Raw genomic sequence first — 21642 nt, forward strand, 5'->3', positions numbered from 1 at the left:
AATTCCCTGTGAGACGACCTGTAGTGAGCTGAGATTATCGGGCCGGTGTGTCCTGGTCTTAATTAGTCTTGGTCTGTCATATGATACCAGTAGACTGAATGTTACCCAGCCTGGCCAAGGACAGAACAGTGTGTAGCTTTAAGGAAAGGATGATGGACTGATCTTCTGGCCACAAATACACTGGATGTCATTCAGTCTAAATTAGCAACGCCCAGGGCAGAGCGCGACAACAAGAAAACCACAACCACAAGTAAAGAAAATGAGGAACGCTCTATACTCACAACCTGTTAGTTTCTTAATTTAGCTTTAAGCTCACACACACACACACACACACACACACACACACACACCTTAATGTAATATAAGCGGTCAGTTGAAAGGAGCATGTGACTATAGTTTCACTGCAACATCTTGCTGCAGGTAGTCACAGTGTATCAGTCAAAATCATGAAAAACTAATCAGCGCAAACCATTACTCAACACCACATACAGCACACATTGTTAAACAGAGGCAAGATAAGAGCTACTCGACTTAGGACTTCTATAAAGGGGAGTGAGCAGTTGAAAAAAAAATCAAATACATGCTTAAAAATGAAAAGCAAAAATAAAAGAGGAAGTATATTTTTGTGTTTCTCAATCGAGACACACACACACACACACACACACACACACACATACACACACACACACACACACACAGATCTGAGCTCAAAAGAGTCAAAGTTCAAAGAGTGGAAATAAGTGTGTTGAAAAGATGGAAATGAGAGCCCAGACAAAATGCAACAGACATGTCCAGACAGGTCACAACCTCTGACTACCCCCCACACACCCATCTGTCACTGTGAACTCTGACCTCCCACATTGTTGAGCGCTGAGTGAGAGAGCAGGGGCTGGAGGACGACCCCGTTGACCCAACTCCTCTCTCCTCATTGGCTTTCAGCGGCTTCCTGTGCTCTTTAGCTCATGGTGATTTGTTTCTAACCGCGTTTCATTCTCGTCTCAATCTAATCGTTTGTCTTGAGAGGTTTTACGGCCAGAATGTAGGTCACACCTGAAAATGTCGTTTGTTTTGATTGACTGGATAAACCAGTTGTTTGTCTTTGAATGGAACCAGAATGAGCAAAAAAACAACCGACCAAGTATTTGTGTTTAGCCCCACCTAGTGGTGGCTTACAACCATAGCTAGTGGTGGCCTACAACCATTATGTTTATCCAGAGTTTCAGATGTGTGCTTTCAGTGATAGTCAGTCCCTATATAGTCGACCTTCAAAGCCAGAGTTCATATACATTGAACAAATAATTCATATGAACGATAGTCTAAATTTAATATCAGACAAAACATTGTTTTTATGTTGACAACAGCCCCCAAATTCCCCTTTTTTATGGACTAAAGAAATACACAATAAACCTGGTGTCACGTTTGGCACTATAATAAATAGTAAATAGGCTTTATTAGTGGACATTTATCACTAATTATGAACTGAAAGTGCTTAGCTTAAACTTTAAAAAATAAAGAATCTATTGAAATAAAACATTAGAACAAAAACACATAGGCTTAAATTACAACTTGCATACAGACAACTTCACTTACATTTTTGAACACACAATTGAAGGAGAGAATTGGAACAAAGTCCCGCTGAAGTCTTTCATATCATACATTGTGGCTGTCGGACATTTGTTAACAACCTCTCGCCTCACTCTTAACAAACCACAAACCAGTGATGCAAAACCCTGCACAAAACTGAGGAGAAACTTCACCAGTGTGTAAGTGTTTTTTCCCATTTAAAATAGGTATTTAAACCTCTCAATGTGATCACAAGAAATCTAATTTGACTTTTACCTTTTAACCAATATTCCTTTAAATCCTTGCAGAAAGCTGCCTTGGGGTTTTGTGGGGGATTTCACATCACTGACATCTTGTCAAAACAAATGCACATACTTGGACTCATTTTCACATTCACATACACCTACTGCATAGCCTGAACCGCAGCCTTTCTCATCAGCGAGGAAAAGACAACAGAGATCAATCCGTGTCAGCTACTCAACTCCTCTTTAAACCGTTGGGTATGAATGCCACTGTCCGGGCAGGGACCTACACTCCGTGTACATTTTGAACACGTGCACATTTCACTCGCATCCATTATGCTCCTTCATTTAATAACAGCAGACAGTCTGAAGTCAGCCGTCTTCTTTGAAAATAATGCAAACTCGACCTACTGAGCTTATGAGACACAAAAGCAATTTAGGTAGTGTACATTTATGTCTGAGAACAGTTCAGTATTAAAGACTGAAGAGAGGATCCAAAAAGGACCAAAGAAAAACAAAAACATATTTGCATCATGCCACTTTTGCCCTAAAAGCTGAATACTGAAACGCATTAAATAATTTAAGTTGATAGAAATTACATTAACTTGCATTAAAACATTTAAATCCTCAACTAGAAGATGAGTGAATACTTATTATTATCGACTCTCCGGATAAATAAAAATCATCAGACTTGGAAGCAAACAGTGTTTCAAACACTATTGGTGTGAGGGGGGAGTCTCGTCATTCTTCAGTGCGCTCGGCACAGCTGAAGTCACAACCACTTCACATGTTTACCCAAACCTGTGTGGGCATGCTTGCTCACACACTGACAGAGAGCATCCCTACTTTGTCCCTTCGCTGTGCTCTGATTTTCATGGTTAAAAAACAGTCACTTATAAGGAAAAGGCCCGAGGCTGAAACCACTGCCTGACTCTGGACCACCATGACCACCATGATACACAGACGTTTTCCCACACCAGCTGCTCCTAATGTTTGTGTTTGGATGCATTCAAACATGAAGTGCTTCTCAGTGTATGATGCACTATAATCCACGTTAATGTGCATTTGTCCACAAAGTGTTTATATCTGAGGGAAAAAAGGTCCAGGGGTGAATTGTGGATAATTTCTCCAAAGATGTTGATGTTTCAAATGATGGTGAAACAATAATTTAGTAATCTCCTATTGGTCTCTGTTACTACTAAGTGCTTCTCTCTTCTGTGTACTTGGACATTTCTCTCTTTTTGTGTTGTTCTTTAAGCACACTATTTCTTGGTGTACCACATTAAAGTGTTGAGTCTCCATATCAGCCTCACAGTGTCTCGTGGTGCCGAGTAGAAACGACTGTCCACAGATGTGCTGTTGTTGCAGATGAGCAGCTCCTCTGTATTTTAGATGTACTCCAAACATTCAGCCAGGACAGATGTTTTTCACTTGGCCTTGCGGCTCTTGGGTTGAGCTCCAGGACTGGAAGAACAGCCCAGGTGTCTCCCGTGAGTCCGCCAGCGCTGATGCAGCACAAAGTCATAGTTGGCGCTGGTGCTCATTGCATAAAACACGTTGGCTTTGTCAGGAATCTGGAGCTCTGAGGCAGAACGAGGAACAAAGTGCAACAATTTACTTTCCATTAGCTCATGTACTCGCTTCGGTTTCAATTGGGAATGTTGACATTTTGACTCTATTTTTTACTTTCAGTTATACCAATTAGTAAAATATCGGCATCAATCCTGTTCTGAGTGTGGAGAGGGTATTTACCTTTTCCATTGTTGAGCATCTGGCAGAGGCTGTAATTTCGGCAGCTGACTGCCTCCATGTTGTGTTTCTCAAGAGCTCTTTGAATCACCTGAGGTGTGTGGTCCTGACTGGTCAGCTGGGGAACAAAAAAGACAGCCAGATGTCAAAATACAACAATACCATACAAGTCAATTCTCCAAGTCACATTTTGACTTGGTGTTGCACAAATGATGAAACGATCTGTCTATTAGTAGAAGATTTAAGACACATGATACACCCCACACACAGATATAAACGAGTCCTGTAACTTTAAGGTGAGGTGCCACGCGGCTCTCAGCCCGCTGCTATCATGCTCAATGAAATCCTCTATGTCTGATGGAAATCTCTGAAATAAACCTGAAACTGATGAACTGTCCAGTCTACAGTCCTTTGTCTTGGTCAAGTCACGGGGAAATGATTCGGCTACTACAATAGTGAATAAACTTTGTCTCAAAACATCAATAATTTTTGTAGATTTTCATGACATAGCCTATAAAAATAAATACGCTTATGAAAACGATGTAAGTTGATAGCAGTTTATTTGCGAATGCTACTGAATAATTCACAAGCTTTTCCATGTCTTATTGCGCTCAAGTGTTTAAGTTATTTTTAAATACTCTTGAGTCAGTTTTCTTTAAAATAATGAAAATGAGACAGATGATTAAGCAAAAGCAACTCCTTACTCGTCTGCTTTCTCTACCAACCAATAACAGGCTGACATCAGTCAGATTACAAAACCCTTGTCCTCACCAGTATGCTCTTGTAGACGTTTCCATTGCTGACACAGTCCACACTGACCCTGATGATACAGGAGTCAGCGATCTGTTTGTTGTAGATGGGCTGTGTGGGCTGAGGAGAGCTGCTGGGGGAAGACTCCGCGTTGAGAAGCAGAGAAGAAGAGCTGAGGTCTGGGTGAGAGGAGCTGCAGGAGGAGCTGGACAGGCTGGGAGAGGAGCAGGAGCGCGAGCAGAAGTCCTCGGTCACGTTGTGAAGAGAGCCCGAGAGAGACTGACGGGGCAAAATATCAAGATCATCTTCCAATTTGAAACCAGTTTCACTAGTTTTTAGCCAAACTAAAGCCTTGTTTCCACTGAGTGGTGCTGTTCAGTACAGTCCCTTTGGGTACCCAAAATAAGCGAGCCTTGCAGCACATATTTTTGTCACAGTTTGGGTTGGGGTACCAAGCTATCCCAGTGGGTCCCAAAAGGGAGGAGTGACATATAGCAGTCCGTTGATTGGTCATCAGAATCATGGAATAAACCGCCATGTGTAGTCGCCTGCGTGATACCATAGTATACGCCATACAATAAATAATATTGTATGGCATATACCATAGTATACACACCATACAATAAATAATAGTTAAGTAGCTTCTGTGGCCAGCGCCGTTCAACAGCTCTGTACAGTGCCTTGAAAAAGTATTCATACTCCTTGAACTTTTCCACATTTTGTCACATAACAATATATAATAATAAATAAACATAATTATGGCGCATAATTGTGAATTGGAATGAAAATTAAACATGGTTTTCAATTTTTTTTACAAATAAAAAACAGAAAAATGTGGCGTGCAAAAGTATTCAGCCCCCCTGAGTCAATACGTTGTAGAACCACCTCTCGCTGCAATTACAGCTCCAAGTCTATTGGGGTTTGTCTCTACCAGCTTTGTACATCTACAGACTAACATTTATGCCCATTATTCTATGCAAAATAGCTTGAGCTTCAGATTCAGCGTCAGATTGGATCTAAAGTGTCTGTGAACAGCAATTTTCAAGTCTTTCCAGATATTCTCAATTGTATTTAGTTCTGGACTTTGACTGGGCCATTCTAACACATGACTATGCTTTGATCTAAACCATTCCATTGTAGATATGGCTGTATGTTTAGGGTAGTTGTCCTGCTGTAAGGTGAACTTTCACCCCACTCTCAAGTCAGTTGCAGACTCTAACAGGTTTTATGCCCTGTATTCGGCTCCATCCACCCTGCTGAAGAACAGGACCCCCACAGATTGTTTCACGGTGGGAATGGTGTGTGTAGGGTGATGTGCAGTGTGAGTTTTCCACCACACGTTGCATTTTGCATTATGGCCAAAAACTTCAATTTTTTTCTCATCTGACTATAGCACCTTCCTCCAACCCTTGCCACAAACCATTCGGGGGACGAAGCATATGCAGATAAGACCAAACTTGAAGTCTCTGGCCTAAATACAAAATGCAATGTGTGGCGTGAAACTCACACTGCACATCACCCTGAAAACACCATCCCTACCGTGAAACATGGCGGTGGCAGCATCATGCTGTGGGGGTCCTGTTCTTCAGCAGGGACAGGGAAGCTGGTTAGAGTTGATGGTAAGATGGATTGAGCCAAATACAGGGCAGAAAAACCTGTTAGAGTCTGCAAAAGACTAGAGACTGGGTGGAGGTTCACCTTCAAGGAGGACTACTACCCTAAACATACTGTACAGCCATATCTACAATGGAATGGTTTAGATCAAAGCATAGCCATGTGTTAGAATGGCCCAGTCAAAGTCCAGACCTAAATCCAATTGAGAATATCTGGAAAGACTTGAAAATTGCTGTTCACAGACACTCTGCATCCAATCTGACGCCGAATCTGAAGCTTGAGCTATTTTGCAAAGATGAACGGGCAAAAACGTCAGTCTGTAGATGTACAAAGCTGGTAGAGGCATACCCAAATAGACTTGGAGCTGTAATTGCAGCGATAGGTGGTTCCACAACATATTCACTCAGGGGGGCTGAATACTTTTTTTTGTACGCCACACTTTTCAGTTTTTTATTTATAAAAAAAAATTGTTAATCATATTTGACAATTATGCGCCACTTTGTGTTGGTCTATCACATGAAATCCCAATAAAATAAATGTACGTGTGTGGTTGTTACGTGACAAAATGTGGAAAAGTTCAAGGGGTATGAATACTTTTTCAAGCCACTGTATATACTCTGACCGTGGCTATCGCTGTCTGGCATAAACCCTTTATTCCAAGTAAGGGTACTGTCGGCTGTGACGACGCAAGCAAGATCTAGGGTTACCGTGCCCTGCCGATCTGAACTGTGCTGCTCAGTGGAAACGAGGCAGTACAGAGTTCCTGTGAAATTGTCTAAGACCCCTGACTGAACTACAGATAACTGTTGGTGCTCATACCTTGAGTTTGAGTCTGAGGGGAGAGGGCTGAGGGACGCACATGTCCTCCATGTCTGAACTGCTGGAGCCAGAAGACGTCACACTGATCTGGTCAGCGTGGGTCTTCCTAAGGGAGCTGTCACTGGTTGACCTCAACCTGCAAACCCACAAAAAAACACACAGTTTATTTGCAGAGCCTTGTGCGAAGGAGCATCTTAAATCCATTTTAAATGCCCAAGTGTCTCATGACTGTCACTGTCTACTTCCACACAGATTCCCAAAAATGTCTGCCATTGCAGTACAAAAGTGTGGGTCTGACATGTCTTGCATATAATTAACATCTCGGCAGTCAGAATATTAACAGGTGAGCATTGGCTATACGTTATAGGGTAGAGCTAGTTTTTCCAGACTTACGTTGCCAGTTTCTTAGTGAGCAGACCCCTGCTCCATGCGTTGGGAGAGCTGGGGCAGGGGTCCACTGGAGGCTCCAGGTCACGGGACAGCTCATAGCTTCAGGAGACAAGAAATTACTATTAAGAAACGATGCAAGGCCTTTGGTAAAAGTCTGGAATCCACCCGAGTGTCATGGTATTGTACTGTAGGGGCTTCATCGTGTGTCTCACCTCTCCTGGTCTGTGAGCAGTGTGTGTGCCTGCAGCCAGGTGGTGATGCCATAGTTTACTGGGAGGCTGTAGTGGGAACAGGAAGCCTGTAGCAGTCGAATCTGGTAGAGAATCTCAAACTCCTACACCAGAGCAAAATCAAAGCACGGATTAATTTGCAGAGCATAAAATATAGACTATATATAGGCTATTCAAAACTGAGAACTGGTGTCTTTTATGAAAGACGCCACTAGGAGGCGACACGTACCCGCCTGCGCTTCTCAAAGTTGATGAGTCCCCCCTGCAGAAGGAAAAAACACAACCCAGTGTTATAATTGTGGCAGCATAAATCCTCTCAAAAGGTTTTCCTTTGAAAACGAGCAAAACTAAAACAAGAGGTAGGTTTGTGGGTTCGTTCGATGTGTTCTTCTTACCTCCACAGTGTCAGTCAGTGCCGTGTCCAGCATGGTGAGTACGGTCAGGTAAGTGCCCAGGTATGGCACAACACCACTGCTGAAGCTCTGAGGACAAAAATCAAACAATATTTGCACACTTTGATTCTCGGTTTTTGACATTTTTACAAACCTGCAAGAATCTGAAAATGTTTACTATAGTGGGGAATTAGCCTAGCCTCATTAAAGCTGGGGTATATGATTTCTGATTGGTCAAAGTTAACATGAGCTGACACTTTGACCAATCAGAGCGAGGCTCCGATTCTCTGTTCTTATTGGCTGTTGGGACTGTCCATTCACTTTGGCACAACTTTGTTGGTGTAGAGCATGTCAGGGAGGGACCAAAGAGAACAAGTGGAGCGGTTGAGGTATTTGGATTCAAATCTCTATCCCAACTGCCATTTTCTCCCCAAATCCTCCACCCCAGCTTTAACTAGGAGCAAAAACAATCACACTCAAGTGTATTGCCTAGTATGTTTTCTAGCACGTTTCCTAGTACGGGTAAAGTCAGTGTCAACAAAATAATATTATGTCACTGAAGTAGAAATATATACACGGAAAACCAACAGCATTGCTATTCAAACATAGTGAATATGGGGGTATAAAACCTTTTACACACAGCCCAACCCGGGCTAAGTAAACTGCCATGCTGTGGGAAACACTGCATGCACGTCAGCTTTTATATCCTTCCCCATGCCAGGGCCAAAACTTAGTCATGTGAGTTTTTAAGTGTGTAAACTTGTTTCCATCGAATAAACAGAACAAAAAATAGAAAAGAAGAGGGAACTGGAACTTGTTTATATTTTATTCTGCTTGGCAACAAGACATTTAGGGAAGCAGAATTGATGATCCAGGCAAAGAACGGACATCTGCCTTTCAGTTTTTACACAGCTGACATATTCCTGATAACAAGGTTATTTCCAGACAAAACTGCTGCTATTTTCTTTTTTACCGTGTGTCTGGACGCTGGGCAGAGCTGAGGTGATTTGGAGGCCTGGTTGGCACTGCCATCTGAGTGACCACCATCCTGCAGAAAAATAGAAACTCAGTTACAGCCTATTGGGCTCTCTGTGTGTTTACGTGGAGAATAAGAGACTGTATGTACTCAATAAGAGTAATAATCGCTGATTATTACTTGGGCCCAACTGCACATAAAAGCAATATCACTAAATAAACATTCATATCAACTGTTTTTCACAGGGAACAAATGACACAGGTGAACTGGAGACTGAACCTTTAGTCAGTCAAAAGATTTGAAAAAGGGGTCTAGGATTTGACCATTAATATGAGAACTAATTAACCAACAATTAGAGACCATGTTTACACAATACATTCAGTAAGTAGATTGATCTTATTGGATACATAAGAGAATAACCTTTGAGCAGTCAGGTTGACACGTGTGTTTAACGATTTTCTTAAACTACTATTGCCTCGTTTTCCTCTGAGCAGTGTAGCACGGTTTGGTACAGTATTGTTTGGTATGGAAAGGTAACCCTAGATCTGGCTGACGGTACCCTTTTTGGTAGGGTGGGGTATATTTTGGCTGGCAATAGCACTGACTGCTACAGCTACACAACTATGGTGAAATCATAGAAGCGAGACACAGTGTAGCCCGCCAATTTATTCAGTGAAGAAGAAGAACGCGTCACAGTAAACAAAGAAAAACTGATTTCTCAAAACTTAAAGATGTTTCACTCTTACCGAGGTGATTACACAATACTAGACTTGTGTACCCATCTCAACTATTTACAGTGCAAACAGAAGTAAATGCATGCCATACCGAACTGTACCGCTCAGTGGAAATGGGGCTTAAGGCTTTAAAAAACTATTTTCCAACAAGTTTAATTTTTACTCCGGCTTTAGATTCTCTCTTTTATGAATGGTTAACAAGCCAGTGCAGTTGAACCCAAATCACTCAAATGTGTGTGTGTGTGTGTGTGTGTGTGTGTGCACACAGTATATCACAATGTAGTTACCTCCACCAGGATCTCCCTGCATGCTAGCACACAGTTCTCATCGGGGAAAGTTTCGCACAAGTTGTCAAAGGCAGCCATGCTCTCCCTGAAAGCAGACAAATTCAAATCAATGATCAATGAAGATGAATGACGAAGGGCAGGTAAAGTAGGTCTAGTGTCTTATCATTGTTGGCTGACCTGCTTACAGCTGCCCAGGTCTTCTTGAGGCGATACACAGCGTTGGACTGCAGGGCTGAAAGGATGGCCTTTAGAGACGAGAAATTCTTCAGCTGTCTGCACTCCTGCAGAGAGGAAATACAAGAACATGCTGTTTTAGTTATGCCTTTTGTGGGAAAAAAAAATCATGTTTATTTATGCCAATTGACTTGTTGGATCCTGACCTGAGCAATAGAGATCCACCACTCGATGATGCGTGCTCTATGTGCAGGGCTGGTGTAGGTGCAGCGGGGGGAGCTTGGGGCAGTGGAGGGGTACAGGAAGTTGGAGGAGAGTCCGGGTGATGACATAGGAGAGGAAGTGTTAGGGCTGGGTGAGGCCGGGCAGAGCAGAGAGGTGATGACTCGGTTGGTGACGGCGTTGAACTGGCAGATGGTGGCCCGGACCGTGGGTGCCAGGTTTCGGTTTTCCTTCTTGTCTCGCTGGGACCAGACGCAGCCCAGGCAGTGGAAAGGCACCGCTCTGACAAAGAGAGCCTAACAAAGGAAGAGATGCAATGAGAACAAGTGAGTCACAGATACCCACGAGGCAGTGTGTGTCCCGGTTCGGAGCAAGTGCCCAATCGGAAAACAGTTTTTTGGTTTTCCACGTGAGAGAAAAACTGTTGCCAGAGCGGCACCAACTCTTTGCTGGTTATGGAACTTGGAACTGCTTATGTCTGCCGCCAGGGGCAGGATTATCATGACCAACCAGACCAACGGAAACTTTGAGACCGCCATATTTAAAAACACAGCTAATACAAAAAGCGAAAATCTGCTGGATAAGTTGTGTTGGTAACAAAGCAAAACCAGAGGCAAAACTTCAAAGTCAGAGTCAAAAAACAATATATCCGCTGCGTTGGTGGAAAGAGACACAGAAATGAGCTTTGAGGCTTTTTGTCAGTGAAACTTACAGCGTCCAGTCTGGTCAGCTGCTCCGCAACTTCTCTCACAGTGAAGTTCATGAAGTGTTTTTTGTCTTCCTCTTTAGTATACGTCTCTCCTCCATCCTCCTCCTCCTCCTCCTCCTCTCTGTGCTCCTGCTGCAACCCATTACTGTTGTGCTCCTCTGACACAGTCTGGCCACAATCTGTCAGACACAACAAATCATAAATGAAAAGTCAACAGTCTGCTCAAAGGATTTAGTACAACAATACAACAGTTTAGCCAGTTCATGATGCTACAGAAGTCTATGGCCGCTTATAAAGCTAAATGATGTTTCTATATAGTTATTAGCTCACTGTCCATCTGCTGCCATTCATTATTTTTTTTTATGGATAACCATCCAATTCTAAATCTGCGATTACTGTAGCATTGTTTTATCTTTGACTAAAGGTTGTAGATAATCTGGAGCAGTGGATCTGTTGTGACTAAAATGATTGATAGCCGATTATATAAGATGTTGAGTACAACAGATGGATTAGTCTGCAAACATTACAAATGATTCATTCTTATTATATAATCTACTTAATACACTGTGTATTTACAGTACACATGCACACTAATGGCACCGTGGCAGCAGCGTGGCCCGCGTACATGCTTTTTGGTGGAATGACACAAACAAGTCTGACATAATCGTTTCCCCCTGTCCTCCTGTGTACCTTGTTCCTGGAGCCTTTTGAGGAGGGTCTCAGCGGTCTGGCCCAGGCGTCTGTAGCAGAGGTGACGGCGCAGGTGGAGACACAGCAGGCGGAGGGACTGGTAATGCTGAGGCTCACGCAGGTCTTCACTGTACTCCTCCAACCACAGCCGCACCACGGGGGCTAAAGCACTGACGGGATGAACAGACACAAAATATGACTTCATGATTTGCCCATGTTAACAATGGTTAAGATGAAGGGAGGGTTGGATAACATTGGCAGAATTTGTGATGAAAACGGATACAAATATAACATTTGTTCCTTTGTGGGATAATGTTACACTTTGGCAAATTTGAACTGATTTTAAAAGAGGAGTGGGCACACTCACCCTCTTGGGCACACAGTGTTATCCAGGTCATCTCTGTAGAAAAGTAAACAACAATTATTTATCATCCATTAACTGAAGTATAACGATAACAACCAGCACGTGAAGGGAAAACGTGCAGGGTGGACAAAATGTCCCTGGGTTTATCCTGGGGAAATGTCCTGCAACGCTCTTGAACCCCTGCAGAGACACTTGGGTGGAGTGTAAACAGACAAATGACTTCATCAGGAATCACTAATGGCATCATAAAATGATATATGCACTATAACTGAAGTGTATAGCCGTATAGTCAAAATCAAAACCTGACACAAGAGAGTCAAAAATATAAAAGAAGACATCACTATTAGAGAACAATAATATGTCACATTTAGGAAGGGGAAGGTTGTGTTTAATCAGATTTGTTTTAAATGTATACAGCACCAATCTATTAACAGTGCAGGTGGTTTACAAGTTAATGGAGTCAATAAAAGTTACATCCTGTACCAAATCGTTGAGGCCAAGGTTGTCCAATGGCTGACCCTTACGTAATGATCACAGGAAACCTGTTGCCACCAGCATCACGGATATGAGGGCGAGTGTTTGACAAATATTATGTGGAGTGAACAGCACTAATGTCCGCAGTTTTAAACAAGCAGCCATGTGCAGTGCATTCAGCAAAGGTGAGCTGTACTGATCCGAGGAAGACAAAAGACCAGCAGGCCACTGAGGAAAGTTTTGAGGAAATTGCTCCCTATGGTTCAGAGAGCGCCTTGCATGGCAGCTACTGCCATCGGTGTATGAGTGTGTGTATGAATGGGTGAATGTGGTAAGATATGTAAAGCGCTTTGGGGCTGAGAAAATCGGCTAGAAGGCGCTAAGTCAAGTCCATTTACCATTTACCATTTGTGGACTGGATCTGAGCCTGTTTTAGCTTCAATGATGTCACGTGTATTAAACCTGTTTATTGGTGAACAAAAACTAATGGTTTCTTTGGGAGCATCAAAATTCAAATCAAAAAATCAAAATTAAATGTACGTTGTCTACGCAGTCAAATTAAATCTCAGCACACTGTTGATTGAGCTACAGGTAGTTGGAGTAGCAGCTCCTCAGGGTGTGGAGGGCGTAGCCATGACCTAAATGGAATGGCACAATGCTCCCTACTGCCTTGTTTTGTTCATGACAACGATACCAGTCATATAAACTTGCCCAGCGTCAATAGAGATTTGCTTCATGAATGGCAAAGGTGACATGCAGAGAGTGCTCAATAGCAGTCTACTTTAGGTTTGGATTGCATCTAACACGTAGCAAAACCAGGTTACGTATATATGCTCCATTTACATTTGCACAAAGCGATGAACTATTTAAAAGTAGCACACACTGAAAAGCACAAATCAGTGTTGATTAAGTTAGGAAAATATAAAGGTTCTCAAATCTGAGACCAATATAGGTTGCAGTAAGGTCACCCGTCTAAAATAGAGTTCTACATGTGGGGTGTTTTCTTGCCAAGAGTATTGATAACACCGAAAGGTATCTCCATTAAATATGAAACTACAGCTCGCAGCGTGTGGAACACTGTCCAAGTCTTTAAGCTTAGCTTAGCATAAGGAAAGGTGAAAACACCTACAGTGGTTTCGTCCAAAGAAACAATATCCACATACAAGCACTTCTAAAGATCACTGACACTCTTATGTTATATTCTGGCATTTACCCTCAAGTAACACTTCAACTTGTAGTTTTGACACTCTTGAGCTTTGGAGGTACTGGTAGGAAAATGTGTATTTTGGGATCATCTAGTGGTAAAAGTTCGAGACTACAACGCTCTGTGTCTACCTCTCTCATTCGGAGAATATACAGATGGTACGGTGGACTAGACAATTAGCTAGTAACTAAAGATGGCATTATCCACCCATGCCTCAAGTCCTTCCACAATATCAAGTGATGAGGTGAAAATGCATTTAGTTATTTATTCATTTTATTGTACTTATTCCTCGTCTTCCAACAGGTGCATTTCTGGTGGACACCCACTATTAAAAAAAACCCAGTTAGGGGTTTAGTTTGTCTGATCTGTGCTGCTGTAGAAACTAGCGTAGACATTGAGGGCGCGCCCCACTCCTACTCGCTCAATCTAAGGTAATAAAATAAACTACTATCATTTTCTAGTGATTATACACTAATTAAAACAAACTTGTGAATTTCATTTTTACCAAGTCTTTTCTAAAAAAAAAACGCTATTCCCTTTACAAACTGCAACGTTAAAGACTTTTAAGAAATGTTTTTCCCTATTTACAGTCTTTAAGCTAAAAGCTGGATTTTCATAGTAAACGGACAGATAAGACAATGTATCAATCTTCTCATCACTCAAAATGTCCTTTCCATCAGGATAAATCTTTAGTGATGAACCGAGTTGAACCCTCTATCCTCCAAACAGCAACAATGATCTCCTATGTGGGCTGGCGAACCAGCTGACTGAGCCCTAAGGAATTGTTTTTGTTAACACTTCTCAGTATGGAAAAGGTCTGCATAGCTTGTGTGTTTTCTTACTTTTGAAAGAGCAGCTGGATGAGGGTGCTGGTGGAGGTGAAGGCCCTGTATGTGGAGAGGAAGATGGGGATGAAGTCTGGCTCCTGGCCCTTGGGCTCCAGCAGGTGTGTGACCAGGCGCTCCAGGGTGCCAGCCTTCAGCCTGCGGACCTTCACTGTGCGGTACTGAGCACAGCCCAGGGCTGTGGAGAGCTCTGCTGCCTCTGAGCCAGGCAGCACAGGCTCCCTGCGCAGTGTGATGCCAAACACCGCCCCGTCCTCCTCCTCCTCCCCCCACTCCTGAACCGGGTCCTGCATGGGACAACGCAAGGTCATCAAGATACACCAGATGCACGTTTATGGATAAGACAGACTTCAATGTGATTGAAAACAGACACGTATACAATAGTTTACTGTACTGTTCTGCCCTACAAAGCCAAAGTGCAGTATCTGCAAAAATGCCAAAACTGAGAAAACTATTGCGTTTTTCTTTCGTCAATTGTAAGCATTAAATTATATTTGACCACCAAGTGTATGCGGGTTTAGATGAGAGTTCAGGGAATTTCAAGCGATTTGTATATTAACTCTCAGGTGGACTTACAGCTAAAACTGCAGTTGTTTGCAGTATATTTATGTAGGCAAACAGTGCTACACTGCAGTCACTGCACTAATATCTTAGTTTTTAACGTATAAGTGGACAATAAAGATGTCTTTTCTATAATATGCTATTATAATGAAGTGCCATCTTTAAGATTCTTCATTCAAAGATTTCCTATTTTTGACAATCAACTTGTTCAGGATGTCAACTAGTAACTAGCAGCAAGGTTGTGCAGTATCTGACATTCTCTGTAGTGAAACAAAGGCAAACTGCACAGTATCTGACATTCTAAATGCCAGTTAGTGAAGTTACTGCAAAACCAAAAACTTCAATATCTCCATGAAACTGAATAATAGAACAACGAAACACTGACGGATTGTAGAGCAGATAATGCACTTTGGATTGATGCAAAAAACGTAGCTACTGCACTTTGCAATTGCAGGGCAATGTGTACACCTGTTGTTTTTTCCTCATGCCCAACAGTCACGGACCGGCTGCTAAACTTCATTTGAAAGGGTTAAAAATGAGCGTGAATCAACCCCATTCTTGAGATTCTGTCTGTGACCCAGCCTTGAACTCTGACGCAGACAAACACCTGGTGACTGGACGGACCATTAGACGCAGGACAATTCACTGGCAGGTTGGTGTACGTGCACAAACACGGGAGACAATGACTTGAACCATGACAGTTTTCTCTTAAATTTAATGCTAACTTTGTAGCCGATTAGAACAGCGACAGCAGTGCGTTTCCCCTCACGCTACTAGTAGCACCTACAATGTGTGTCACACAACTGTAGAAAAATAATAGAATGTGGCCAGGAGAGATCAGGCTCTTTCTCTGACCTAGACAGGTTTGTTATGGAACAAGTGAAGACATGATTCACTGTCATGTTTCACTGAAACTGACAAGAATATCACAAAATAATTAGCAGGGCATAAGCTCTACATCAAAGTCTATTATTTTATTGAATCCTTCTGTATTTTATTGAACAAAACTGTATAACTTTGAAATTAATAACCTAAATAAACAAATTAATATATTCCCTGGTGAAAATACATTCACACATGCACTGAGAAAACACCTTCAGATGAGAAAAGTTATATTGAATGCAGTTGGCTTTCACATTATGCTGTTGCAAGTGTTTTAGTAGCACAAACACCACTTAAAATGCTACAGGCAGAATTTTTCATTATAAAAATGAAAACACGTTATTGCATTGAAATATTATGTCAGTCACCGTTTATGAGCAAGATTTAAATTGCCCCAATTTTGACTCTAATGTAATGTATAGGCCTATATAGCCTACCACAACCCAGACTGAGGAAAAACAAGGACTGCTGGCAAAATGAAGCATGGTTCTGACCACAACACAACCTTCATCAACTAGTCAGTGCTCAGTGAATGTACTGGTGTGAACCAGGCTATAGTATAGGTGATCATAATGTTATTTGGCACATACGATATGACTAAACAGAAGTAGCCTACAGCACGCTTGAAAACACCCGATAGCCTACCACATGACAGAAACTCAGACAAACACTATTGTGCTCGCTGACAGAAACAATGAGACACTGGTGGATGTGTTTTACACACCATGACCTGAATGCAACCATTATATCAAGTGTTTTTCCTGAGGGTCAACGAGGGAAAAAAGTCCACACGAAGCTGACAACATATGTAGCATACACTAGCGAAAATGTAAGCAAGCAAGTAAAAAAAAATTAAATTTAAATAGGACTTAATAAAATAGACAAAATTACATCGTAGCCTACCTAATACTTCAAAACTTACTTTTCTTTTAACCTACCATCGATAAGTGCCATTTTCCCATGTTCGTCCTCCTCTTGGAGAGAAGAAATTCCCAAAACCTTTATAATACGAACAAAAACCCTCCTTCTTGTACAGGTGATTAAACCGCAGCGAAGGCAGGGAGTTGAGGATTTAACTCCGTCCTCCGACAACTAACTTCAGCCTGATTAATATAAGAAACCGTCATTTTTGACCATTAATGTAGCAGGATAAGTTAAGAAGTGGTGTAAAGTTCTACTGTATGCAGACTTCACTGCCCAAGTGCCCCTGACTACAGCTCGCAGTCGGACAGAAGGGAGCGGTATCTCACTGGGCGGGGCTAAGGACTCCGTAACTGCAGGTATGGGCGCGACCAATGAGCGAATATAGGCATATATTATTAAGCAGATTCTAAATTGGAGAGAATGCTGTTGATAATGTAATATTGTTACTGCGTTATCATTTAAAAAAAAGAAAAGAGTATGAAACATGTTATTTGAATTAGAAATAACTAAGTAAAATAACTATAGGCTATATTTCCTTTTGTATATGGCCCTAAGATTGAATTCAGTGTCTTTTGAATGAGTAAATACAGGTTGTTCTTTAAGATGCTGCAAAATAAAAATGTTCAACCACTAGATACGGGTTGATTGTGAATAATATCATTTATATGAATTTTGTAGGCTACCTGTGAGTAATATTTCATGGTTACATTTAACAGAAGAAATATAGCCTATACTTTATCTGTACACATTTATTTTTAATGCATATAATTTATTTAGGCTACTATTACTATTTCCACTCTAGGTAGTGGTAGTAGTAAATTATATTGGGGTCAACCTATGTGCTCAAACACTAGATATTATATTTATGTTTTAGGCCATCCATGTGATGTTAGGTCTGACTTCAGTTGGTGGTTTAAAGTACAATTTATTGTTTGTTTGTTTTGTATGTCCCGAGGGGATCTAACTGACAGTAACTGATAAAAGGTGCTGTAAATCATCAGGAACTGTTTATTTATTTTTATTTAAGATATTTTTTTGGCATTTTTATTTTATGCTTTATTGATAGTGTAGAGAGAGTTGAAATGGGCCAGAGAGGGGAGTGACACGCAGAGAACGCGGGTCCGCTGCTGGCCGAGGCCCATGGTGGGGACGCCCTACCAACTGAGCTAAGGGCGCCCACAGGAACTGTTTATTTTAAATAGTAGTTTTTACGGGAAGAGATTAAATTCGATATGTGACTCATGCTGGGATCAGTGTGTTGCAGTGCAGTGCCATTGAAGAATCCAGTCCGGACAGTTTTTCATGACAGCCTCAGGCTCAAGTCCCTGCCTATGGTGTGAGGGGCGTGGTGGGGGAAAATACAGCAAGACAACAGGTGTATTGCTAACTTCAGCCATGTGACTTCAAGAAAGCACAAAATCAGGCATGGGTACAAATGAAGAGCCTTCTGCACTAGTAAAAACACACTGCATTTATACAATCGATTCAGGAGGAAAACTGATGCACGAGGTGACATGCACAGGTCAGCACATGGGAAGTCTTTAATCAGGCCCTCCGCTGCTCTACCAACTCAAAGACAAGAATGAGCTTTTTGTTTCTCTAATGAGTCTTCTCTGAACTCAAAATCTACCATCATTCTTTCATGTTTGCCCATTCAACCCAGTTTTTCTGCCGAGGCTGAACAAAAGAGCGTGGAAATAGTGCCACAAGGGACCTCAATTAGTACCCATCACACACATGAGTGGGTGATGAGGTGCCAGGGAAGCAACAAGCGGAAGGAAGTGGTCATTCAAGGTGCTGGCTGAATTTTTTTCCGTTTTTCTTCCTGTTTTGTCATAACCTCACGATAAAAGAAAGGCTTCTTTTACCTGGAAATACACACACTCACACTTCCTGGAGTGTCAGCTGTAGTTCCTTCTCAGTGTCACTAAATGTCTGCCAGCGTGGCTGACGTCCCCAGTGCAAAAATGTTGAACTGCATGGGAACAACAGCGGAAGTTCCCGGGGAGAAAAATGACGTTAACAATGACTGAATATATGACGGCTATTCTGTCAAAGATGGTGCGTAGGATTACACCAGTCATCCCTAATAATTCACTAAATAATGATTTATATATCAGAGGACACTGAATAGAAAGGGAAACCTGATCCCGGAAAGAGAACACTCCAAGATAGCCTATTTAAAAGACACCATGGCTATATTCAAAAGGTTCATGGGAGATTGAACACTGCAAAGAGGTCCAAACACACCCAGCCTCGTTATACAACCATGAGTGTTGGGGCAATTTGTTATTCAAGTTATTACTGAGCCGGCCAGGAAATTTATCAAAGACCATTAAGCCTGGTATGATGTAGAGCAGAAACAATAAGGTGATTAAATGATCAGAAGAAATGAAGTTTCAAGCTATTTTGATGATGCAGTGATCATATTTCTTGATTAATTTAATCAAAAATGGCAAAAAAAAATACTGATTCCTGCTTCTCAAATGTAAACACTTTCTGGTTTTCTCAGTCTGTCATAGTCCCCTGCGATAGTAAAATATATATTCTTTGAATTTGGACCCTTTATCAACTTCAACATGAACATGGGAACTTTTGTTTTACATTTTTCTAATAATAATAGACAGATGAAATAACAACAAAATAATAATTATTCGCAACCCAGATAGGTGTGATTTAGGCTGACCTAGATTTCAAAAATGATAAAGATCTCACAACCCCTGAAATTGGTTCAGATATGGAGACAGGTGTCAGGTGAGAGTCAGTGAGTCAAAGTGTGACTTCAGGACACCAAGGCACAGGAGCCGTTACAGCAAACTGTACCACAACAGGCAAACCCCTTATTCCCCTATGATACAACTTATGTGTAGGGTACCAGCTCACCTCATACTGTCCATCAGTGTCTAAAGACTGGAAGCTGGTCAGCCACACGCCGGGCTCAGTGTCCATATGGACGTCCACGCTCTGACTGGACCTGAGCCACTGCAGCCTCTTCATCCTACTGCAGAGGCCGCGGGACTCCCCTCCACCACCGCCTCCACGCATGGGAAGAATAGTCCTCATCTCTCTCTCCGCGCGCTGTGTGTCACGCTAAGGGCCCACACACCTCGTCAAATCTCCCCCACAACTGCTGATTCATCTGTGTCAAGGAGGAGAGCGTGAAAATGTGAAAACGTGAAAAAGGCTTAATATGAAGTCGTATTATTTTCCAGATATTCTATACCCTCGAAGACAAAGATTAATGTCCAGGTGAGCACCAAGATGCAACAAGTTACACATTTAACCTCATGCTTCCAGATCCTTCGAATTTCATCAAACAAAGATCCGTGCTTAAACTGGGTCAGAAGTTGCTGAGTTTAAGCATACAGTACAACTGCTGATTAGATTGACAGTGTCAGGACTGGATTAGGTTAATGTCTCAGCATAATTCAATTCATCAAGAGCAGCACAGCACCATGATGTGAATATGTAAGGAAAAGAACAACTAAACTGACACATATATTCAGTTGGTTTGTCTATAGAGATATAGGAATCTAAAAAAAAATCCATATCTGGCAAAAATCTGTGTGTAGTAGACAGGACTGTCATTGTTGGTTTGACCAAAATCACAATACTGGTAAAGTGTATAGGCTAATGTACACTGTACATTATATTAAGTTTAGTAGTATGATGGTTAATACAGACAAAATGGCCACATTATGAAAACAGTCAAATTAAATATGAAGACTATTATATGATACACAGTATGTGACTTTATGGTCAATGCTCTATAAAATCATCAAATATTTCACATAAGAAAAAAGAAAAATCGACCACACACAATTTTACAAACAGCCACAGCCAATGAGAACAATATTACTTCTACAACATTCCCTGGGAAAATCAGGACAAATGTTATAAAAAAAACACAGAATACAATCAAAAACCTTAATGGTTACTTAACTGTTCTCTTGCTTCTCCTGAATCCTGATGGAAACCATGTTCAGCGCTGAATTTGTCCAGGCAGTATTGTCGAAGAGACAGTGTGAAACCTGGATGGAAGAGCTATGGTATCATGAGGACTGGGTGTTCTTTGTGTTTGTGGGTGGATGATGCTCTGCGCGCATTTTTAAGCAAGTGAGTGTGTGTGTTGGAATGGCATCCTCCCTGTTTCGGCTGTGAACTAATAAATAGGCTAATGGGTGGCCTCATTAGAATAAAGCTCAACCTCTCTGAGCCTCATTTGAACCTGGACCATAGATTAATACACTGCAGCAATCATGTGGATAATGGTCAGATTATGCTTAAAGAAGAAATGCATAGGGCCTACATTCATTAATTTGGTGTTAAAATGAACTCATTTGAGGGCGAGTGGCTGGTGATGTCAAGAGAGTTTGATAATAAGCTGTCAAGGGCTGACATGTTCTTACCTGTGAGTGGGTTACAGTTCAATTTTGTGAGAGGGCAACATCGTGACAAACGTACAATGTAAACCCTCTCCAGACTGCTGATAGTGATAGTACATGTTTGATTGCCAAAAGATGTCGAGTAAAGTCGCTATCGCTGCTGGCAGCGATTCAAAACCTGCAGCAGGAAGCGCGGGCCCGCCCCCTTTTTCGAGAGGCACCTATTTGCAGACACATCGGGAAACCTTTATAGAGTTTTTTCTTTTTCTGATTGGTTGATCAGCTGAAAAGAAAACGCCAATAAAATGAATGGTGAACACTTACTGCGGGGAAGCACAGATGTAATGATTGATTGGTGTTTTTTTTCTCTTTGCCCTGTAGGCTGAATGAGGTTCATGTTTCATGATATTTAAATAAGTGCTTTAATTTGTAATACATATTTCTGTCCTTTTTCCGATGGTG

General features: G+C 41.7%; 1 protein-coding gene across 1 annotated transcript; it reads right to left on the reverse strand.

Moving 5' to 3' along the window:
• Positions 1 to 1413: 1413 nt before the first annotated feature.
• Positions 1414 to 20867, reverse strand: rgl3a (ral guanine nucleotide dissociation stimulator-like 3a). The gene is made up of 18 exons (XM_080030153.1): positions 20739 to 20867; positions 19679 to 19934; positions 14426 to 14715; positions 11909 to 11941; positions 11542 to 11711; positions 10855 to 11030; positions 10127 to 10438; positions 9924 to 10027; positions 9747 to 9831; positions 8723 to 8797; positions 7753 to 7839; positions 7587 to 7619; positions 7340 to 7461; positions 7131 to 7226; positions 6738 to 6873; positions 4326 to 4583; positions 3558 to 3672; positions 1414 to 3387 (listed from the first exon to the last, which is right to left on the reverse strand). Exons 2-18 carry the CDS (start codon positions 19856 to 19858, stop codon positions 3233 to 3235), a joined length of 2427 nt encoding a protein of 808 aa, XP_079886279.1. The 5' UTR covers positions 19859 to 19934; positions 20739 to 20867; the 3' UTR covers positions 1414 to 3232.
• Positions 20868 to 21642: the final 775 nt, after the last annotated feature.

Source organism: Ammodytes marinus (assembly GCF_949987685.1).
Source record: "Ammodytes marinus genome assembly, chromosome: 6".
Taxonomy (NCBI): domain Eukaryota; kingdom Metazoa; phylum Chordata; class Actinopteri; order Uranoscopiformes; family Ammodytidae; genus Ammodytes; species Ammodytes marinus.